Consider the following 21,985-nt stretch of genomic DNA (forward strand, 5'->3'; position numbering starts at 1 on the left):
GTGTTCAATATCTACTGGAAGATGACATGCTTTTCCATAAACAAGTCTAAAAGGTGTGGTTCCAATTGGAGTTTTGTAGGCTGTTCTAAAAGCCCAGAGTGCATCCTCCAATTTAATGGACCATTCCTTCGAATTTGATCCTACGGTTTTCTCTAGAATTCGTTTTAAAGCTCGGTTGGTATTTTCAACTTGTCCACTTGTTTGTGGATGATATGCGGTGGAGATTTTATGAGTTACTCCATATCTTTTAAGAACTTTCTCAAGTTGATTATTACAGAAATGAGTACCCCGATCACTTATTAAAGCTTTCGGTGTTCCAAACCTTGCAAAAAGACGTTTTAAAAAGTTGACTACAACTCGTGCATCGTTAGTTGGGAGAGCTTGTGCTTCCGCCCATTTAGATACATAATCAATGGCTACGAGTATATATAGATTATTATGAGATTTTGGAAATGGACCCATAAAGTCAATACCCCAAATGTCAAATACTTCACATACTTGGATGACATTTTGTGGCATTTCATCACGTTGACTTATTCTTCCGGCCCTTTGACATGCATCACAGGATTTGCAAAGAAGGTGTGCGTCTTTGTAAATTGTAGGCCAATAGAATCCAGCTTCATAAATTTTTCTTGCTGTTAGTTGAGGCCCATAATGCCCTCCTGTTGGTCCTGTGTGACAATGGTTTAAAATTTTACTAGCTTCATCTCCAAATACACATCGGCGTATTATTCCATCGGGACAACTTTTAAACAGATGTGGATCTTCCCAGAAATAGTGTTTTATATCACTGAAGAATTTCTTTCGTCTTTGGTACGATAATCCTTTTTCAAGGAATCCACAAACTAAGTAGTTTGCATAGTCTGCAAACCATGGGATTTCTTTATAATCTATCTTCAATAGATATTCATCAGGAAAGTTGTCTTTTATGGCCGATTCATTCAGAACTTCTAATTCGGGATTTTCAAGACGAGAAAGATGATCAGCGGCGAGATTTTCTGCTCCTCTTTTATCTCGGATTTCAATATCAAACTCTTGTAAGAGTAAGATCCAACGGATTAATCTTGGTTTAGCATCTTGTTTTGAAAATAGGTATCTAAGAGCAGAATGGTCGGTATAGACCACCGTTTTTGCTAGAACGAGATATGATCGAAATTTGTCAAAAGCAAAGACAATAGCAAGGAGTTCTTTTTCAGTAGTTGTATAGTTCGTTTGTGCTCCTTGTAACGTCTTACTAGCATAATATATAGGTTGAAATCGTTTTTCAATCCTTTGTCCTAAAACGGCTCCCATTGCAAAATCACTTGCATCGCACATTAGTTCAAATGGTAGATTCCAATTTGGTGTTATCATGATCGGCGCATTAGTGAGTTTTTCTTTAAGAATATTAAAAGATTTGATACACTCATCTGAAAAGATGAATGGCGCATCCTTTTCTAGGAGTTTATTCATAGGAGTGGCAATTTTAGAAAAATCTTTTATGAAACGTCGGTAAAAACCGGCATGCCCTAGAAAACTCCTAACTCCTCTAACATTTGTGGGATGTGGAAGTTTAGCAATTACATCTACTTTAGCTCTATCCACTTCAATTCCTTCTTTTGAAATTTTATGTCCAAGAACGATGCCTTCTTTAACCATGAAATGGCATTTCTCCCAATTAAGTACTAGATTTGATTTTTCGCATCTAATTAGCATTCGTTCCAGATTAACTAGATATGATTTAAATGTATCACCGAAGACTGAAAAGTCATCCATGAATACTTCCATGCATTCTTCTATCATGTCGTGAAAAATCGCCATCATGCACCTTTGAAAGGTTGCAGGGGCGTTGCAAAGTCCAAATGGCATGCGTTTGTAAGCAAAAGTACCATAAGGGCACGTGAATGTGGTTTTCTCTTGATCTTCGGGTGCTATTGGAATTTGAAAATATCCGGAAAATCCATCTAGAAAACAATAGTAACTATTTCCGGCTAATCTTTCCAACATTTGATCTATGAAAGGTAAGGGAAAGTGATCTTTTCTGGTGGCGTCATTTAATTTTCTATAATCAATACATACACGCCATCCTGTTACAGTCCTAGTAGGAATAAGCTCATTTTTCTCATTTGTGATGACAGTCATGCCACCCTTCTTAGGCACGCATTGAACTGGGCTTACCCATGGACTATCAGAAATTGGATATATCAAACCTGCATCTAGCAGTTTAATAATCTCTTTCTTAACTACATCTTGCATATTAGGATTTAGTCTCCGTTGGCGTTGCACATACGTTTTATGACCTTCTTCCATAAGGATTTTATGTGTGCAATACGAAGGGCTTATTCCTTTAATATCATGAATCTTCCATGCAATGGCTGGTTTATGAGCTTTCAACACAGAAATGAGTTATGATTTCTCATTTTCAGTAAGAGAAGACGATATTATTACAGGTAATTCAGATTCACCATGTAAATAAGCGTATTCCAAATGGTTTGGAAGTGGCTTTAACTCTAATTTCGGAGGTTCTTCTATCGATGATTTATATCGATATCTGTCTTCTTCTTTTAGCATTTGAATTTCTTCTGTTGTTGGTTCATATCCATTAGCTATAAGTGTAGCTAACATTTCAGCTTCATCAATTGGTTCATTACCTTCTCCTAAAGAACATTCTCCTGTTCCTTGTAATTCTGGAAATTCTTCTAATAATTCTGCATGTGCATCTATAGTTTGAATATAATAACATGTATCATCTGCAGATTGTGGTTGTTGCATGGCTCTATCAACTGAAAAGGTAACACTCTCATCCTCTATACTTAGGGTCAGTTTCTTACCGAACACGTCTATCATTGCTTTAGCCGTGTTTAAGAATGGTCTTCCTAATATGAGAGGAACTTGAGAATCTTCTTCCATGTCCAAAACAACAAAATCTACTGGAAATACTAAAGTACCAACTTTAACTAGCATGTTCTCCATTATCCCTCTAGGATATTTTATTGATCTATCGGCTAGTTGTATGCTTATTCTGGTTGGTTTCAATTCTCCAAGGTCTAGTTTAGTATATAGTGAATACGGCATTAGATTTATACTAGCACCTAAGTCTGCCAATGCTTCTATTGAACTAAGACTACCCAGAAAACATGGAATTGTGAAACTTCCTGGATCAGATAGTTTTTCTGGTATCTTATTCAACAGCACTGCTGAACAATTGGCATTCATAGTAACAGCCGAGAGTTCTTCCATTTTCTTTCTATTTGAGATTAGATCTTTCAAGAATTTAGCATATCTAGGCATTCCTGAAATCACATCAATGAAAGGAAGATTTACATTTATCTGTTTAAACATATCCAAGAATTTGGATTGCTCGGCTTCAAGTTTTTCTTTCTTCATTTTACTCGGATAAGGAAGTGGTGGTTGGTATGGTTTAACATAAGGTTTATCCTTAACTGTGTTATCTTCATTAACCTTTTCAACTACTGGTTCTTTTTCCTTATCTTGATCAGGTTGTGGTTCTTGTGGAGTAGGAATAGTTTCATCAGAAGTTACAGGTATTTCAGGTGGTTTAAGTGTTGTACCACTTCTTGTGGTAATAGCTTTAGCTGTTTCATTCCGGGGGTTAGCATTTGTATCGCTTGGTAAACTTCCCGGTTTTCTTTCACCTATTAACCTTGCTAGGTTACTCACTTCTTGTTCCAGATTTTGAATAGAAGCTTGTTGATTTCTAAATGCTTGAGCATTTTGTTCATTAGTTTGTTTTTGAGATGTGAAAAACTGCGTTTGAGTTTCAACTAGCTTCGTCATCATATCTTCTAAATTCGGCTTTTTATCATCGGTTTGTTGTGGTGGTTTGTTTTGAAAATTCGGTCTTTGCTGATTGTAAGTATTATTGGATACTTGTTGATTGCTAGGACCTTGTTGGTTGTTGTATGGAATATTTCGGTTATAATTCTGGTTTTGATTGTAAATCGGTCTTGGCGGTTGATAATTATTCTGATAATTATTTCCAGGCCTTTGGCTTATGTATGAAATATTCTCTCTTTGTTCCATTGTTAATTCAATATTGAGACAATCTTTTGTCAAATGTGGTCCTCCACACTGCTCACAACTAATTCGTATAGCATGAATATCTTTAGTCATCTTTTCCATTCGTCTCTCGAAAGCATCTATCTTTGCGGAAATGGAATCTAAGTCATGGCTAGAATCGGCTCTAGCTGCTTTAGATGATCTAATGATGTCTTTTTCTTGGTGCCACTCATGTGAGTGGGAAGCAGTATTATCAATAATTTTGTAAGCATCAGTTTCGGTTTTCTTCATAATAGAACCACCAGCTGCTATATCTATGTCTTTTCTTGTAGTGATGTCGCATCCTCGGTAGAATATTTGTACTATTTGACAGGTGTCTAAACCATGTTGCGGACATCCTCTTAATAACTTTCCATATCTTGTCCACGCCTCATATAGAGTTTCATTTGGCTTCTGTGTGAACGTAACAATTTCTGCTTGAAGTCTTACGGCTTTAGATGCAGGAAAGAATTGTTTAAGAAATTTGTCAATTAAAACATCCCATGTATCGATCGCCCCTTCAGGTAACGATTCCAACCAATCTTTGGCTTCTCCCTTTAAAGTCCAGGGAAATAACATGAGATATATCTGTTCATCCTCCACTTCTCGGATTTTAAATAGTGTGCAGATCCTATTAAAGGTACGTAGATGTTCATTTGGATCTTCTTTCGGCGCACCACTAAATTGGCATTGATTAGTCACCATGTGTAGAATTTGTCCTTTGATTTCATAATCTGGCGCATTAATGTCTGGATGAGTAATTGCGTGACCTTGGCCAGTGCGTTTAGCTCTCATTCGGTCTTCCATACTTAAAGGTTCCAGATTCTCCATAATTGAATTTGTTGAATCGGTATCACTAGATGATTCTGTTTTAATGGTTCGTTCCTCAACAATCTCTGTTTGAATGATTGGTGGTTCCGGAGGAAAGTTTAATGGTTCAGGATCTATGAACCGTTCCTGAATATTTCCTGGATTCTCAATTGTGAGGTCGGGTTCAAAAAATGGATTATCGGAAATTTGAACTGAAGTACTTGGTTGATTAGATGACGATTCTAAAGAAAAATCAACGGCGGTTATGTTTGTTAAACGACGTCTTGATCTAGTTACAGGTGGTGAACGTACAAAAGGTGATGAACGTCTTGCTCGGTGCATTCACTGAATATCCTATTAGTTTTTAAAAAGGAAAGAAAAATTATAATAAGTTATCCAATTAATAGACTTTTCTGATTTTGCCCACGTTTCGAATAGCCAAAAGATGCAGCAGAGGGGCAGGATTCGTTTGGTCTCAATATAATTGAGGACTGTTTGGCTCCAATAACCCGGTCCACGTACAAATCCAACTATTACTACGAACCAGAAAATTTTGATGTCTATTAATTTAACCACTTAAAATAAATTTTCGTAATTTTAAGAAATTTAGATAAGAAGTAGAAAAAATTCTAAGTCCTAAAAACTAGAATAGCGAGAAATAAGAAAGAAAAAGAGTTCGTCGAAAAAGGTCGAAAAAGAAAAAAAATGGTTGAAAAATAAAAGGTGACGGAAAAACAAAAGAAACTTAAAAAAAAACTTAAGAATACTTGACTAACCTAACCTTATTACTACAACTAACTTAAAATTATAATCGCAAATTGAAATTACTAATTGGAATGATAATTGATACATAGTAAAAGGTCTAAAAATATTAAAGCTTACAGGAAAAACTAAATCCCAAATGGAAATAACTTAAAAAGAAACTAAAACTTATAAAGGCGTCGCAAAATTCTAAAGCACCTAAATCTTAGTCTAAAGAAAAAGCACTTAAGGAATTCTATGGCAAAGCCTAAAAATCTAGGAGTAAAAATAACTATAGCAAAAACTAAGTTTAAAATTAAATATGAGCTAAAAATACAAATATTACGCTACAACGATTAAAAAGGTACAAAATATAAAAATATACAAAAAGTTGTAAAAAGTACAATTTTTATAAAAATATTATTTTTATATTATTTATTTTATAAAACTATTAATTTTACAATTTTAATAAAACTAATTTAACAAAATACATAAATTAAATAAAAAGTAAAAATAAAACTAAACTAATAATAATAATAATAATAATTAGGTTAAAATAATAATAATTAATAATAAAACGTAATTAATGCAGAATTAGGGCTTCTGTGCGCGTGTCAGATGATCTCCGCGAGTCGCGGCAATTAAAGAAGAAAACCCCGCGAGTCGCGAGGTTCAGAAATTCTGTTGACAGCTTTGAAATTTTACGCGTTTTCTAATTTTTTTTTTTTTATTTTATGTTTTCTGTTTTTTTTTAAATAAATAAAAGATTTTAAAATAAAACTTATATTTTTATAAACTAAAATAGAAATAAAGAAACTTATAAAACTTAAATATTTAACAAAATCTTAAAAATGCTTATATTTTTGTTTTTCTTTTTATATTTTTCAATAATTAAAACGTATTTTTACAAAAACGAATTTTAATAAAAGTAGATAAAAATCTTTTTTTTTTTTATATTAGCGTTGCGCTTCCGGCGTTTAAGAGTGTTCCCCGGCAGCGGCGCCAAAAATACTTGATGTGAAGCGAGGTGTATATAAAATAGTTATTATTTTAGCAGAAAATACTATTAAATACGATACAATTTTACACAAGATATTTATTTATAGAATGGATATACTTAAACCTTGCTACAACACTTATAGGCAGTGTACCTAATCGTACAGTAGTGTAGTTTTTAGTAAGTCCGGTTCGTTCCACAGGGAAATCTTTAAACAAAGCTCAACGCTATATTAGTTTACTTTTATAAAAATACAAATATATATATAAGTAATATTATTATTATAAAGGGGGGTTTTTACCGTTTAATGACCGGTTTGTCGATTTTAAGATTTTAGTCGCAGTTAAAACCTAATGTAAAATATAAAATAAATACAAGACTTAAATTAAAGCGTAAAGTAAATAACGATAATGAAATTGCGAATAATAAAAGTGCGAGAAAATAAAATTGCGATAATTAAAAAGTACGATAATTAAAAGTGCGATTAAATAACAAATAAATAAAAGTGCGATAATTAGAAGTGCAATTAAATATAAAATAAAGGAAATTAAATATGAAATAAAAGAATTATGCTTATTTAAACTTCCGTAATCATGATGTTTGACGTGTTGATTTTAGTTTTATGCCCATGGGTTAATTGTCCTTTGTCCTGGATTATTCAATATGTCCGTCTGGTTTTTGTCCATAACAGTCCATCAGTCATAAATATAAATTGCAAGTGTCCTTGTCAAATTATTATTATACCCGAAGTTAAATATTCCAACTAATTGGGGATTCGAATTGTAACAAGGTTTTAATACTTTGTTTAATGAATACACCAGGTTATCGACTGCGTGTAAACCAAGGTTTTACTACTTTGTTAACAATTACACCAATTACCCTTGAATGTAATTTCACCCCTGTTTTAATTATTCTAGTGGCTATTAATCCATTCCCGTGTCCGGTTAAATGAACGATTATTCGTACATATAAATACCCCGCCCATCGTGTCCGATCGAGTGTATATGGTAATTTATAGGGACGCCCAATTGTAAATCTTTATATTAACATTAACAAACTTTCATTTAGTTAAACAAATATAAAGCCCATTAATAGCCCATAGTCTAATTTCCACAAGTGTCGTTCTTTTATCCAAACCCCAATTATGGTACAAAGCCCAATTACCCAATTTTAGTAATTAGCCCAACATCATGATTACTTCGTTTTAAATAAGCATAATAATAACTTAGCTACGAGACATTAATATAAAAAGGTTGAACATAACTTACAATGATTAAAAATAGCGTAGCGTTACACGGACAGAATTTCGACTTACACCCTTACAACATTCGCTAACATACCCTTATTATTAGGATTTAAAATTAAAATTAAAATTAAAATATAAATTATATATATATATTACGTATATATTGAGAGAGAGATGAAAAAATGAGATGAAATTTGATCAGAATTCGGTTTGCTTTATAGCCAGGGTTGAAAATTGGGGCTCCGCGACTCGCGGCAAAATGCCCTTCAAACTCCGCGATTCGCGGAGATAGAAATTACAGCTCACACCCTTGGAGTTTCTCTGCCGACGGTTTTATATATATAAATATAATATATATATAATTAATATAATTAATTATATATTATATTATATTTATATACATAGTTAACTTGTAATTTTTAGTCCGTTGCGTCGAGCGTTAAGAGTTGACTCTGGTCCCGGTTCCGGATTTTCGAACGTCCTCGCGTACAATTTAATATCTTGTACTTTGCGTTTTGAATCTTGTACTCTTGTGATTTCGAGACGTTTCTTATCAATAATTGGAACCTTTTTTTTATTGTCTTTTGTTCTTTTGAGCTTTTTGGTCGTTTGCGTCTTCAATTCGTCGAATCTGTCTTTTGTCTTCACCTTTTATTATTTAAACGAATATCACTTGTAAATAGAACAATTGCAACTAAAAGCTTGTCTTTCTTGAGGAATAATGCTATGAAATATATGTTCGTTTTTAGCATTATCAATTGCCATGATAATTCAAATATAATATAGCTCCTGAAATAAATAATATTTTGAGTTTGATAAACTATAAATTCGTTCAATTATCAAGACTTATACTATGTTAATATAATAAACATGTATAGATTTAAAGATCATATTGGGTCAGGTTGACTTTTGAGATAAGTTTTGTTAACTTTTGCATGTCGGTCTCGAGCATTATGATTGTGATACACTATGACCTGACATAGCTTGTTAGACATTTATTGACCAACATATGTTCTCTAGGTTAAGATCTATGGTTACTTTGCATTCCGAGTTTCGGTCACATTTCGGTGAATGACCTTATGTGCTGCTAAGATGAGTTTCATTTGCTCCCTTTTTAATTGCTTTTACAATCTATACTTTTGGGCTGAGAATACATGCACTTTATTTAAACGCAATGGATACAAGTACATACTAAATTCTACACTGAGTTTGAACCGAAAATCCCTTAGCTTTGGTAACTAGTAACTGCCAGTTATAAGAACTGGTGGGCGCGAGTAGTTGTATATGGATCCATAGGGCTTGACATCCCCGTCCATTCCAGGTATAGAGACCCTAGCCTGAACTATAAAGTGGACGTATGCTATTTGAGTTTAGTACACATTGGATTACGTGTATTGTACATGTTGGTTTCATGTATGTTAAGACATGGGTACTTATTATAACGTTAAAGTTTAGTTACCAGGGTGCTCAATCTTGTAGAATAATTTGATAAACGTTTCTGGATGAAACAACTGAAATCTTGTGATCCACCTTTATATACAGATTATGCGCAACATTAAAACTATGAACTCACCAACCTCTGTGTTGACACTTTTAAGAATGTTTATTCTCAGTTTCCTAGAAGTCTTCCGCTGTTTACTTATATGTTATACAAGCTAGGTGCATGGAGTCATACATGCTTTATTCGAGAAAACGTTGCATTCACAAAATCATCACCAAGTATCTTATTTGACTGCATTGTCAACGGATGTAGTATTGTAAACTATTATTTACTATGATTGTCTATATGTAGAAATCATCAAATGTCAAAAACCTTAGAATTTGATATTCATTTATGGTGTGCCTTTTCAAAAGAATGCAATGTTCACAAAACGTATCATGTAGAGGTCAGTACCTCACTGTGAAATTGATGAATGATGTATTCGTCCAAATGGATTTGGACGGGTCATCACAAAAACTGAAACCAATTGTTTGTGGACCAAAGTTATTCGGAGTATTTATGGAATTGATGGTGGCCTTCGTTCGGAGGATGGGCACGCTCATCTTCCGACCGGGGGCATTTGGAATAATATCATACGTGCAGGAAATCAAATTGAAGAATTGCAGGTTCCATTTAAGAGCTCGTTCAAGAAAACGCTTGGTGATGGTGGCTCTACAGCCTTCTGGACAGATTTATGGTGCGGGTTAATGTGCTTCAAAGACATGTTTCCAAGATTGTATAGATTGGACAAGTGCAGCGCATCATCAGTAAAGGATCGGGTCGCGAATTCAACAAATAACATGGTGGAATTCACGTGGGACTGGTCAAGAACTATGATGACCCGGATTTTTTTCGACTACTTGATTATACTATTTACATGATTTAATAATTTCGACTTGATAAGCAATGAATTTTAATAAGTCTTGAACCTCCGAAAAGAATTTTACATAAGCAGTTGACCACCCTTTTATTCTTACGATTCACGAACGTCATAACTTGTATTAATTATATGTGTGTGTGTGTGTGTGTGTGTGTGTGTGTGTATATATATATATAGATTTAACTTGAAAATATGATAATTAAATATATATCATTAAGTATATTAACAAAGTATTATATATATATTTTTATACTACTAATTTAAAGAGTTTTTGAACAATATATATGTTACTATTTAAACGACGTAATTAACTTATGTTAAAATGTATTTACATATAAAGTATTACGAGTGTAAATACATTCTTACAAGTATTAAATACACTTTATAATATATCAATACATATAAAGGATAGCTATACTCGTATTTTCGTTCAATTTCCTCAAGAATTCTACTCGCATTCATACGGTATTTTTACCCGTATTATACACAGCTTCTAGAAGTATTTGCTATTGGTATATACCAATAGAAATCTGCAATTATTTGTGTAATATGTCATCCATGACCTAATCAATTTAACATGTCATCCATGACTTAATACATTTTAACTTATCTTAGATATTTTCACTAAAAAACAAATTTTCAAGCCTATAAATAAGCACCATTTCTAACTCATTTTTACACATTCATTTTCCAAATTTTACTTCCAATTTTCACACATACACTTGCAAGAACTCTCTCAAGTTTTGTGCTACTACTTCTTTCCAGCAAATTTACATTCTAAACTTGAGGTAAAAACTCTACTTCAACTCTTGTTCAATTCATATGTTTATAGCTATCTATATAAGAGTTTATAAACTAGAACATAGTTTAGTTGATTCTAAACTTGTTTGAAGGACTAATCTAATCTTTCTAACTTAACTCTAATAACACTTATTTATATGTAGTATGATGTTATATTAAGTTAATATAAGAACTTATAACTTGTACATATGAAGAACACCTTGAAACTTAACATATATCGTTTAATCTCCATTCGGCAAAAAGCGGGCTGTTTTGGGTTGGGAATTAAAAACCTATTTTAGACTTTGAGTTCGAGGCTAAGACTTTGTAAATATGTTAATATATGTAAATAAGACTTTCAGTATTTTTTTCATGATTTTAGACAAAGTGGAAGTATTTTATCAAAAATCATATATTGGGTGGGTGCCGGGATTCTTCCAAATCTGTCCACGGGCACAAAAAGAGGGTAAAACTCTGAATATTAATACATGGGCTGAACTTTTCGAATTTTTTTTGAAAAATTAACTTCTTAAGAAATCCATAGCAATTTGATTCACTTTAAACGGAGTTGTAATGAATATTTGGCGAGCAAAACAACATCTGCTAAAATTAACGTTGTATGGACGAAATTTATATTACAAAAACTATATTAACCATATCCTTGCTGACTTTTCCTATATATATTTGGACATGTTATCATTAGTATAACAAAATATTATAATCTTAGTTAATTCTGAGATTGTATATATATATATATATATATATATATATATATATATATATATATATATATAATCTTGGTACATTCCATGACAATAAGTATACAATACGTTTTGATAAATCCTAAGACAATAAGTTTTAATAAATTCTAAGACAATATGTATACAATACGTCTCTGGGTTGATGCAAAGACAATACGTATACAATACGTCGTGGGGTAATTCTAAGATTATATATATACCGATTATTGGACTGTTGGACATTTCGGACTATTTTGGACTACTAACAAAGGACTACTAACATAAAAATGTTAAAAATTAATATATAAGTATTCTATGAACTTGTTTTATTTTATTCACATGTCGTATTATTATCTGAATCATTATTATTGTTATAGGTTCGTGAATCCAAGGACGACGGCCATATTTTTAATAAGCTGAAAACTTATTATTAATATACTTTTACTACATTTTTAAACTCTAAAAATATTTTGAGATGAGAATACATGCATTTTATGTTTTACGCCATGGACACAAGTACTTAAAATATATTCTACGTTGAGTTGTACCACCTTGCATATCTTCCCTAATAGCTTGGTAACTAATATTTACATGTTGTAAGAACATGTAAGCGCGAATCCTATTGATAGATCTATCGGGTTTCACAACCACAATCGAGCTAGTCACTCTAGTAACGTAAACGGTTGCATAGTACTTCGTTTTTACTACACTTGGTATAGTGTAGGGAGATTTCATAATAAAGGGAATATGCCACATTAATGGTTAAGTATGGTTACCGAAGCGCTCAACAACTTATAGAATATCTTTATTGAAATGTTTGTAACTATGAAATCTTGTGGTCTATATTTATATCGATGCTAGCTTTAAACCTATATATCTCACCAACCTTTGTGTTGACTGTTTAAACATGTTTATTCTCAGGTCCTTAAGAAAGTCTTTCGCTGTTGCATTATCTGAGCAAGCTGTTCATGGAGTCTCATGCTTTTGTTTAGATGAAGTGTTGCATTCAATAAAACCTTTGTCATGTATTATATTAGACTGTTATGTCACGTGTGTAGTATTTGGAAACCGATGTATCATGGGGATTTATTCTTAAATAATCGCCCACTTGTTTAAAAACATGCATTATGTATAATAATAGTGTGCTTTTCATGAAACGAATGCAATATTTTCTAAAACGTATCATATAGAGGTCGAATACCTCGCTATGGGACCAATGAATAACGTACTGCGTTTATAGTAATATGGACGAGTCGTTTCAAGAACTCCAACAGGTAGAACATCAGGTGAACTCGTTGAGCTTACAAACCTGCTATCGTCAATTAACGTGGGTTTCAGCGAATGAGTAACTTGGAAGTGGGGCTTGGCTTCAAATGGTATCTTCACGGTTAAAAGGTTATCATCTATCATCGAATCGTCTTTGTTTCCTACATATACATCCGCTAACCAGGAAACTTTAAGAAATAACTTAGTGCCAAAAAAAGTTGAGGTATTCGTGTGGAGAGTGTTGAAAAAAAGAATTCCGGTACGGGTTGAACTTGATAAAAGGGGTATCGATCTTCATAGCCTTGAGACGGTAGATCATTCCTTCGTTGCTTGCAATTTTTCTTTGGACGTTTGGTCTCGGGTTTTCAAGTGGTGGAATTTTGGCATCATCTCTAGCTATAGTCTAAATGAGCTTCTTCGTAACCTCTTCTCAACCTATGTCGGCTCTAGGTTCAAAATTTTGGCAAGCCGTCAAGTGGATTTGTGTATACTATCTTTGGAAGAATCGCAACATGAAGGTTTTTAAGTGTAAAGGTTCTTGCGTTCCGGTGTTGCTAAACGAGCTACAAGTCATCTCGTACGATTGGATCTCTAAAAGGCTCAAAGGAAAGAGTATAGATGGGCACATTTGGCTTACAAACCCTTCTCATTACCTTGTTATATGAATCTGTGTTGGTGTAATTCCTTGTTATATGAAGCTGTATTGGTGTATGTACTTCTTGTGCATTGTCGATTCTGTTTTCTGGGCTAGCCTAATGTAACAGTGTATAGGTGGCCCATTCTTGATGTATTCTGTGAGTATAAATGTTATTTTTTCCTTGCTTTTGAAAAAAAAAAAAAATTTATACGACGAAGATGAATATTTATGTTCAACTGTACGAGCCTAACTGCTTTACTTCGTGATTCTGATTCTTTTCCTGATCTCATTTTAACATGTACTTCACAACGATATCAAATCCACCAAGGTGGGGAGACGGGCCATAATTGTACAATATTCTTAATATCTTGATGTACATACTATTCAACAAAAATGTACCCATTGATATGCTAGAAACAAGATACACTAGATAATAATGATAATTAATACTCCGTATATAAGATAAAGCATAAATTCATATAGAATCGTATTATACAATTTTGGTTCTGTCATACAATGTGGATTCCTTTGACAACTTTTTAACTATCAAACATCAAACTAAAAGGCAATCAATTCACATCTTACTTTCACAACTTCACAAATCAAGCACTTGTAAATGGTATAATCAACTAAACTTACATCTATACCTTATTTCAACAATCTTTTCGCTAACTTTTAAACCCATGTATCGTTATAAATCATACATCTTCATTCAAGCACATCCTCCTGATGCAAATCCTACCTTTCCACCCTTCACATCATACACAACTTCAATCGTCTTTTGTTGCGTATTTCCCAAAATACCAACACTCGAATCATCACTATTACCCGCAAACGCTAAGCACACTTGATCAATATCGTTTGCGTAAAAAATTCCAGACGATGCAATGTTCATGACAGTGTTCCCACCCCAAAGTATACTTATCTTTGGTACATTAACAGTAGGATAATTAGTAAAATCATAGCATGTATCAAGTATAGATAACGCTTTAGTTAACGGATATTGCGTCATTTGAGCTTTAAATTCTTTACTTAAAGCTGCGTACGCTGTCGATGGAAGCCTAGTTATAACAGTGCCTGAATCTATAATTGTACCTGATGACTTAAACACACTTGGACTTATTGCTAGTTTCTTTCCACCAACAAAAATTGCATTAAGATCAAGATCATAAAAACTTCCACCTTGTTGGTCTAAAATTGGTGTGTACTTGACATTATTTGAAGCTGCACTACCAAATGTTAAGAAACCAGTTGAGCTAGCCCTTGATGGAAGACAATACGAAAAAACTTGACCATATTTTGCAGCCGTTTGAGACACAATCGACAGCTTATCGCGACCGAGTCCTAATAGCCCTGCCGCACCACCAAAAAGTCCTTGGTTGTTTTGACCACACCCAAAATAAAAATTGTCAATCACATCTTTTGAAGTAAGTGTAAGTTTTTCTTTTCCAAAAAAACCAACCGAAAACGATTGGTCGCCGTATTGAATACCATACACGCATGTCGACGAGCTGCAACTAGGCGTGTTCCCAGTTGCGGTACTAAGTCCTGAGCATTCGGATGAGGTGCATGAAATGTTGGTGTATGTGGTTGATGCGGATGGTGCGAATATGGGCTCTTGTTGTTTATAACATGACCGAGCACATGGTTGGCATTGAGTCCAAGTTAGGTCACTTCCGGTGTCGAAAATGAGCGAAAGGTGTTTTTTCGGGGTGCCTAATCCGCACGTTATGATGTAGTTACCGGATCCTATGGTGCTACCTGATTTAGAAGGGACTGTAGCCTTTTTGCCTAGTGTGTCTTTTTGGTCTTTTTTGAAGGTTAACTTAGCCCTGATTGAGTCAACTCTTGACTGATCATGTGTGAAAACTTCTTCAATTGTCAAAGGTTTGACATTGTCTTCACTGAACTTAGAACATGGTCCATGTTTGTGAACCACTTCCAATATTCCCTTTTTCTTGTCACCTAGTACAAAGATTTAAATCTTATTAAGTGGTAGTTTGAAAATAAGTAAGATTACATTACATAGCCAAGAAAGATAACTCCCAAATTTACAAATTATGCTTTAGAACTTGTTTGCCATTTATATACATTTTTTTTAGAACGGAAAACTCAGGCAACTTACATAATTTTACACGAATAATTTCGTAAATAGGACTCGAACCCATGACCTCAATGACAGCGGGGCTCCTCCATACCGCTAGGCCAAAGGCCTTTTGGTACCATTTATATACGACTTTACCTATAGGCTAATTGAGTTACAAACTGATTTACACCATAACACGTCTATTGATTGGATTCAGCGGTCTATTTAGTTTTTCTACGTGTAAGCTTAAACTTTTTCATGTATTGGGAAATAGACCCTTCTTTGTACTGAGGTCTGAATATAGTAATCTTGTGTAATTAGCTATATAGATTATCTTGAGATCTTAATTTGTACCTAACCACGTACAAGTAATCTTGTTAAATAGCTATATAGATTATCGCCATGATGAACTTTTCGAGTTTTCGCCTCTGACCTGACCTTTAGAGAACATGAGGCCAAGATTCGTATAAGTGAAGTCCCTTCGTTTTTTTTTTTTTTTTCATCGATTCATATATGGTATACAAAACAGTAATAGTTCGGAATTATTATTTTCTTATATATAAAAATCCCAAAATTTATGTCATATTTTTAGCAAGATTGAATTTCAACCTTTAAATGAGTTAAAAGTTTTGAATTTCAATAATTAATTTGGCTGAAGATGTCATAATTCTCTCTTATTTTAACCAATTTAAACTATTAAATTAATAAATTGTAAATTATTAATTAATAATTAGTTAATTGTAATTTCAACCATTATCTGAGAAGTTAGAAAAGAAGAAGTAGAGGAAGCAACGTGATGAATGATAATTACGCATGTGATGAATTATCATTTATTTGATGTGTGATAAATTATATTACGCTAGCGATGAATGATATTACGCCGCTACCTATCTTTCCCATTTGTTTAATTCCCTCAGAATCACTACACGTCTACACTTATTAATTATTTTGTGAAGTTAAAACTAGTTACATAAAAAATAGATAATGTGATGACTCTAACTATGGTCTGGCCGTTGTCTTTTGGTTGCATGTCACTTGTGAGTCGGTGTCGGTCAATGAATTTTAACAAGTAATCTTGATCATCTTTTGATTCCAAACAAAGCTATATCAAACAAAAACATATTATTCAACTTATATATTTAACTTTAGATGAATAAAAGGAAATCCCCTTTCCATGTGAATCTTCAATAAAATTGAAAGGCACACAAACAAACAGTTTTGTCATATTAGAGTAGTGACAATATATTATTGGTCGCCATGTGTTTATCATATTTGTATATGTACCTATATTTGACATATTTTAATTTTGTTAATATAATAAATGCGATATCAAGATCTTTTTAAAAGTTTGTACAATACATAATGTCGTGTGTCACGGGAACTTCTTGTTTTGACATTAACAAATATGTGATTCTAGTTCAGTGAAAATACAAAATATCATGGAAAAGTATACTAAAAATATTAAGACAAAAATCTATAGGGCTATGTCCTTAAAAATTGTATCTAATATGATATATATCACATAATAAAAATTTGTATAATTAACATCTTTTAAGGCAAGTATTTGAAATCACTGACTGTGGAATAACTCACTCACACGACCATTTTTCACGCACACACGTGTTTTCGGTATGAAACTCGAACCGCATTATAGGAACCATCGATCCTTAAATCATTCCGAAAGGTAGGCGAAGCCGGCGCAAGATCCTAGAATACGGTTAACTAATAATATGAAATTGGGGATTTTAGAATTATCTCATTGAGTTGGTCTTATTTTATCTAGGAACACGGTAATCGTGAAATGAATACCCTACCAAACATAGTGGTTTCAATTCTTTTCTCTTTAATCATTATCCATCATTTTGTATGGAAAATATTATAATAATTATATAATTTTATGAAAATATTCAGGAAAAAATTAAAAGAGGTTCTAAATATTATAATACTTATAATGACTTGAGTTTTTAATCCTTTAAATTAACTTTTAAGGTTAAATTTGGCTCAAGTGTAAATTTTAACTGATATAATTTGTAGAGTGTTGGCTTTATTTTATTGAAATTTAATGTTATACTAACAAATTGGCCATAAAGACAGAGTAGAAGTTAAGCATTTTCTTTAAAAGTAATATGTTTTTGATAGAAGTGTAGTTTTAATTTTATTGATTCTTAGTAATTCTCTGTAATTTTTCCTAGCTTAGCTTTTTGATTTTTTTTAAATAAAATTTTTGTTGTTTGAAAAAGAAAATTAATTAAGAGTAAGGAGTATTAAAACTTACTAAATTTTTTTAAATACTACATTACATTATGATATATGAATTTGATATACTCCGTATATAAAATGAATTGAATATTTATAAAAGTCTTTATTATGCAAATATATTTTCACCCTACTAGCTATACATAGTAAGTCACTGAACTTGAAAAAAGTATGTTTACACATAAAAAAAAATTATTAGTATGAAGTTTAAAGTTGATTTTGAAAAAACATTTGATAGTCTTAGTTGGGAATTTTTGAATGATATGATGGGATTTATGGGTTTTGGTGCTAAATGGAGGGGGGGTTGGATTACATCGTGTTTAAAAACGGCTTCTATTTCGGTACTTGTCAATTATTCCCCAACAAAAGAATTTAAGCTCGGGAGGGGTGTGAAACAATGCGATCCTCTTTCGCCTTTCCTCTTCATTATTGCGGCAGAGGGACTTAATTGGTTAACAAAGTCGGCGGTGTCAAATAATCTTTATAGTGGGGTAGAAAATGGAAAGGATAAAATTCTCATTTCACACCTCCAATATGCGGACGATACGATATTTTTTGGTACTTGGAGCTTGGATAATTTTGAGAATTTAATGAAGCTTCTATAATGTTTTGAGTTGTGCTCCGGTTTAAAGGTTAATTATAACAAGAGTAATCTTTTTGGTGTGGGCGTTGAAAAGAATGATGTCGAGTTTATGGCTAATCTTTTTGGTTGTAAGGTTGGCTCCTTCCCGTTCACTTATCTTAGGTTGCCTATTGGAGCAAAAATGAACAAGTTCGAAAGTTGAAAACCGGTTATAGATAAGTTTGAGAAAAGGTTATCGGATTGGAAAGCACGTGCGATGTCTTACGGAGGACGTTTAATACTCGTGAATTCGGTTCTAAATAGTTTGCCTTTGTACTACTTTTCGCTCTTTCGTGCCCCGCCTAGCGTGCTTAAAAAACTTGAGTGTGTGAGAAGAAAATTCTTTTGGGGTGGGTCGGGCGACGAGTCAAAACTCTCGTGGGTTAAATGGGATATATGATGTTATCCGTCCTTGGGTGGAAGGCGGACTTAATCTTGGCTCTCTTAATTGCAAAAATCTAGCATTAATCGGCAAGTGGTGGTGGAGGTTTTATACCGAACTCACTTCCTTGTGAGTTAATGTTATTAAAGTCTTCATGGGGATTCGGGGTCAATTATTTTGGGTGTGTTCAATTCACTTTCATGTGCTAATTCTACTTGGGGTAAAATTGTAAAAACAGGTTTCGAGAAAGATGGCTTAGGTGTTGACTTTTTCAAGTCATTTTCAAAGGTGATCGGTAATGGTAGCAAAATAAATTTTTGGGAAGATGTGTGGCTCAAAGACAAACCTCTCAAGGAAATTTTCAAAAGATTGGCGTGGTTAGAATCTAATACAAATGCGTTGATATCGGATCGAGTTAATTGGGATGGATAAAGGTGCGTTTCGATGTGGTCGTGGGTCCGTGAAGTCACAGGTAGAACAAAAGGCGAGCTAGACGAATTAGAAAGGCTGATTTCAACATCAAGGTTAGTGATCGAGAAGGACGATGCTTGGACTTGGAAATTATGCGGGTCCGATATCTTTTCAACTCAATCTCTAACGAAACATATCCTGGTTAAGTGTTATCATACAAATCCTTCTAATCTAGCAACTCAACGAAATAATCTTTTTCCAAAAAAAGTGGGCGTTTTCATGTGGAAGGCAAGGCGGAAAAGATTACCCGTTTTGTCCGAACTTGACAAAAGGGGGATTGATCTTCATTCCGTTATTTGTCCTTTGTGCGATGAGGTAGTAGAGACGGTCAATCATGCATTATTTTCGTGTAAAAAGGTTCGGGAAATTTGGGATAAAGTTTTAAATTGGTAGGGCATTGTTTCGTCACAACATAATCTTGATCATATTCTAAGTGGGAGTAGTCATTTACAATGTTCGGAAGTCGGTGAGAAGATTTGGCACGCAATGGTGTGGTCTGGCGTTTATCTCATTTGGAAAAATAGGAATCAAATTGTGTTTAAGAAGTTGAGTTGGTCTCCTCCGGTTGCACTAAATGACACATAAGTGAAGAGTTTTGAATGGATTGCGAAGAGATGTAAATAAAAAAATATCGAGTGGCTCGAATGGTTGCAAAATCAACAAATACTTGTTTTGTAATTTAGTTCGAGTTATATACTTGTGTGTACTTTAGATGTTAGCATAGGATTCTAGCTCGGTATCGTTATGTGTAACATCTTGTAAGAACCTCTTGTTATTTTCGTTTTATAATATAATTTGCTGTTAAAAAAAATAAAAAATTATTAGTTAAATTATACGAGTAATTGAAGTAGTGATCTAAATATCAGATTAGCATAAATAATACAGAGTATTTATTTTGAGACGGCTAAACATATTTACGAGTATATTAATTAATTAACGATTGTTTAAATTAAAAGATGGGCAAAGATTGAGTGTAAGTTTGGTGTAGGCACGATCCATGGTCCAAAAGACCCCATAATCTCATAGTGTGGTTGCCGTACCTATCAAGGGTCCAATTATTTTCATTCATTTCTTTCATGAAAGTGACATTAAAACATATATACTAACACTTCACATTCCATCAATGTCTATCTAAAAGATAAAACTTCATAATCCAGCAACAATTATGGCCCTTAGATTATAATCAAAACTGTATAATCGTATTACAATTACATGTAACTATATACGGGTAAAAAGATAGTGTTTCTATACCCGGAGTAAGAAAGTAATTTTTATTCAAATATACACAACATAATCCATTCTTATCTTTTTTCTGGCCACTTCAACTAATATATGTTGGTATTTAAGGTTTTAACCTGAAATCTCTTGTTAGAATATAGGAGCATACCACTAAGCTATCTTTGAATAGTTATGGATACAAAGTGACAAGTAGTTATTCAAAAATCTATTAGGAATGTCGAGTGAACTCACTAGCTATGGATACAAAGTGACTATTTATTATGTTACTATGATGTAAAGTATGGACAAAACTTGCACGAACATACTAATAAATCTTGATCTACTTAAAGTTGGAAGAGTATCTAATACGTGTATACATGCATTGAGTTACATCATATAACGGCATAACACACATATTAACATGTACACATGAACAGAATATGTAAATAATCTCTCAATATATTTAATCAAATCAAATAAAAAATTATTAATTCAAGTTAAAATAACTTATTTTTAATAATTAAATGTACGATGTAAGTAACTAAATAGATAACTTGGAATATTATTTTTTTTATACGTTGTAAAAAAATTTAACGTATATGTGGACTCATTTTTATTTTCGTCTAGAACCTTTAAATTGTTGAAACGGGCCGGGTACCTTACTTCTATCGTTTTATATGTTTATCGTCGTACACAACCATAGACAACAACACATACATATACATGTATGTATACACTATTACAAAACATATATATTATGTTACAAGTTTGAGGTATAAATAATAAATAATATATATTATATATTATATAGAATACATAGAAACTAACCTTTAGTGGAGGGGTTACAAATTGATGATGGTAAGAAAGAGCTTTGTTTAAGGGTATGATAATGGTGTGCTGCTTCTTGTTGATTTGTATCCACCGTAAACTCATTTCTTGCAACAACCAATAAAAAGAAGAAAGAACAAGAGGATAGGAGCAAAATTAAAGAGTTTGATGGTGCCATTTTTCGCTTTCTCAATAATGGTTTTCTCACACCCTTACTCTCCATTATTTATAGCCAATATCACACCTCAAAATTTAAAAGTTTCTATCTCATTAATATTAATTAAATTAAATTACGGAGTATAACAAAATCAAATATTGAGAAAATAATAGTAAAAACAACAATAATAATACTCTTAAATCAATTTTGACTCTATATTGCGCAGGTGTGTATTAACAATGTATCACCGAAAACACAATAAAATCACTACATATGGCAAAATACAAAAAATGATGAAAACCTTGGTTGTCATACAAAAGTATTGTTCATCTATTTTTGACCAAGCTAGT

At 32.9% G+C, this 21,985-nt stretch overlaps 1 protein-coding gene across 1 annotated transcript; it reads right to left on the bottom strand.

The window, feature by feature from the left end:
* Positions 1–14,052: 14,052 nt before the first annotated feature.
* On the bottom strand, positions 14,053–21,680 carry LOC139865608 (aspartyl protease family protein At5g10770-like). Its single transcript, XM_071853677.1, has 2 exons — positions 21,479–21,680; positions 14,053–15,580 (listed from the first exon to the last, which is right to left on the bottom strand). The coding sequence occupies exons 1-2, from the start codon at positions 21,654–21,656 to the stop codon at positions 14,328–14,330; spliced, it is 1,431 nt and encodes a 476-aa protein (XP_071709778.1). The 5' UTR covers positions 21,657–21,680; the 3' UTR covers positions 14,053–14,327.
* Positions 21,681–21,985: the final 305 nt, after the last annotated feature.

Source organism: Rutidosis leptorrhynchoides, chromosome 9, assembly GCF_046630445.1.
Source record: "Rutidosis leptorrhynchoides isolate AG116_Rl617_1_P2 chromosome 9, CSIRO_AGI_Rlap_v1, whole genome shotgun sequence".
Lineage (NCBI taxonomy): Eukaryota > Viridiplantae > Streptophyta > Magnoliopsida > Asterales > Asteraceae > Rutidosis > Rutidosis leptorrhynchoides.

Excerpts from the sequence above, each read along its gene's own strand:
- LOC139865608 (XM_071853677.1), bottom strand. The coding sequence starts at position 21,656 with ATGGCACCATCAAACTCTTTAATTTTGCTCCTATCCTCTTGTTCTTTC. Across the intron at positions 15,581-21,478 it reads TTGTAACCCCTCCACTAAAG|GTGACAAGAAAAAGGGAATA; the intron begins GTTAGTTTCTAT and ends TCTTTGTACTAG.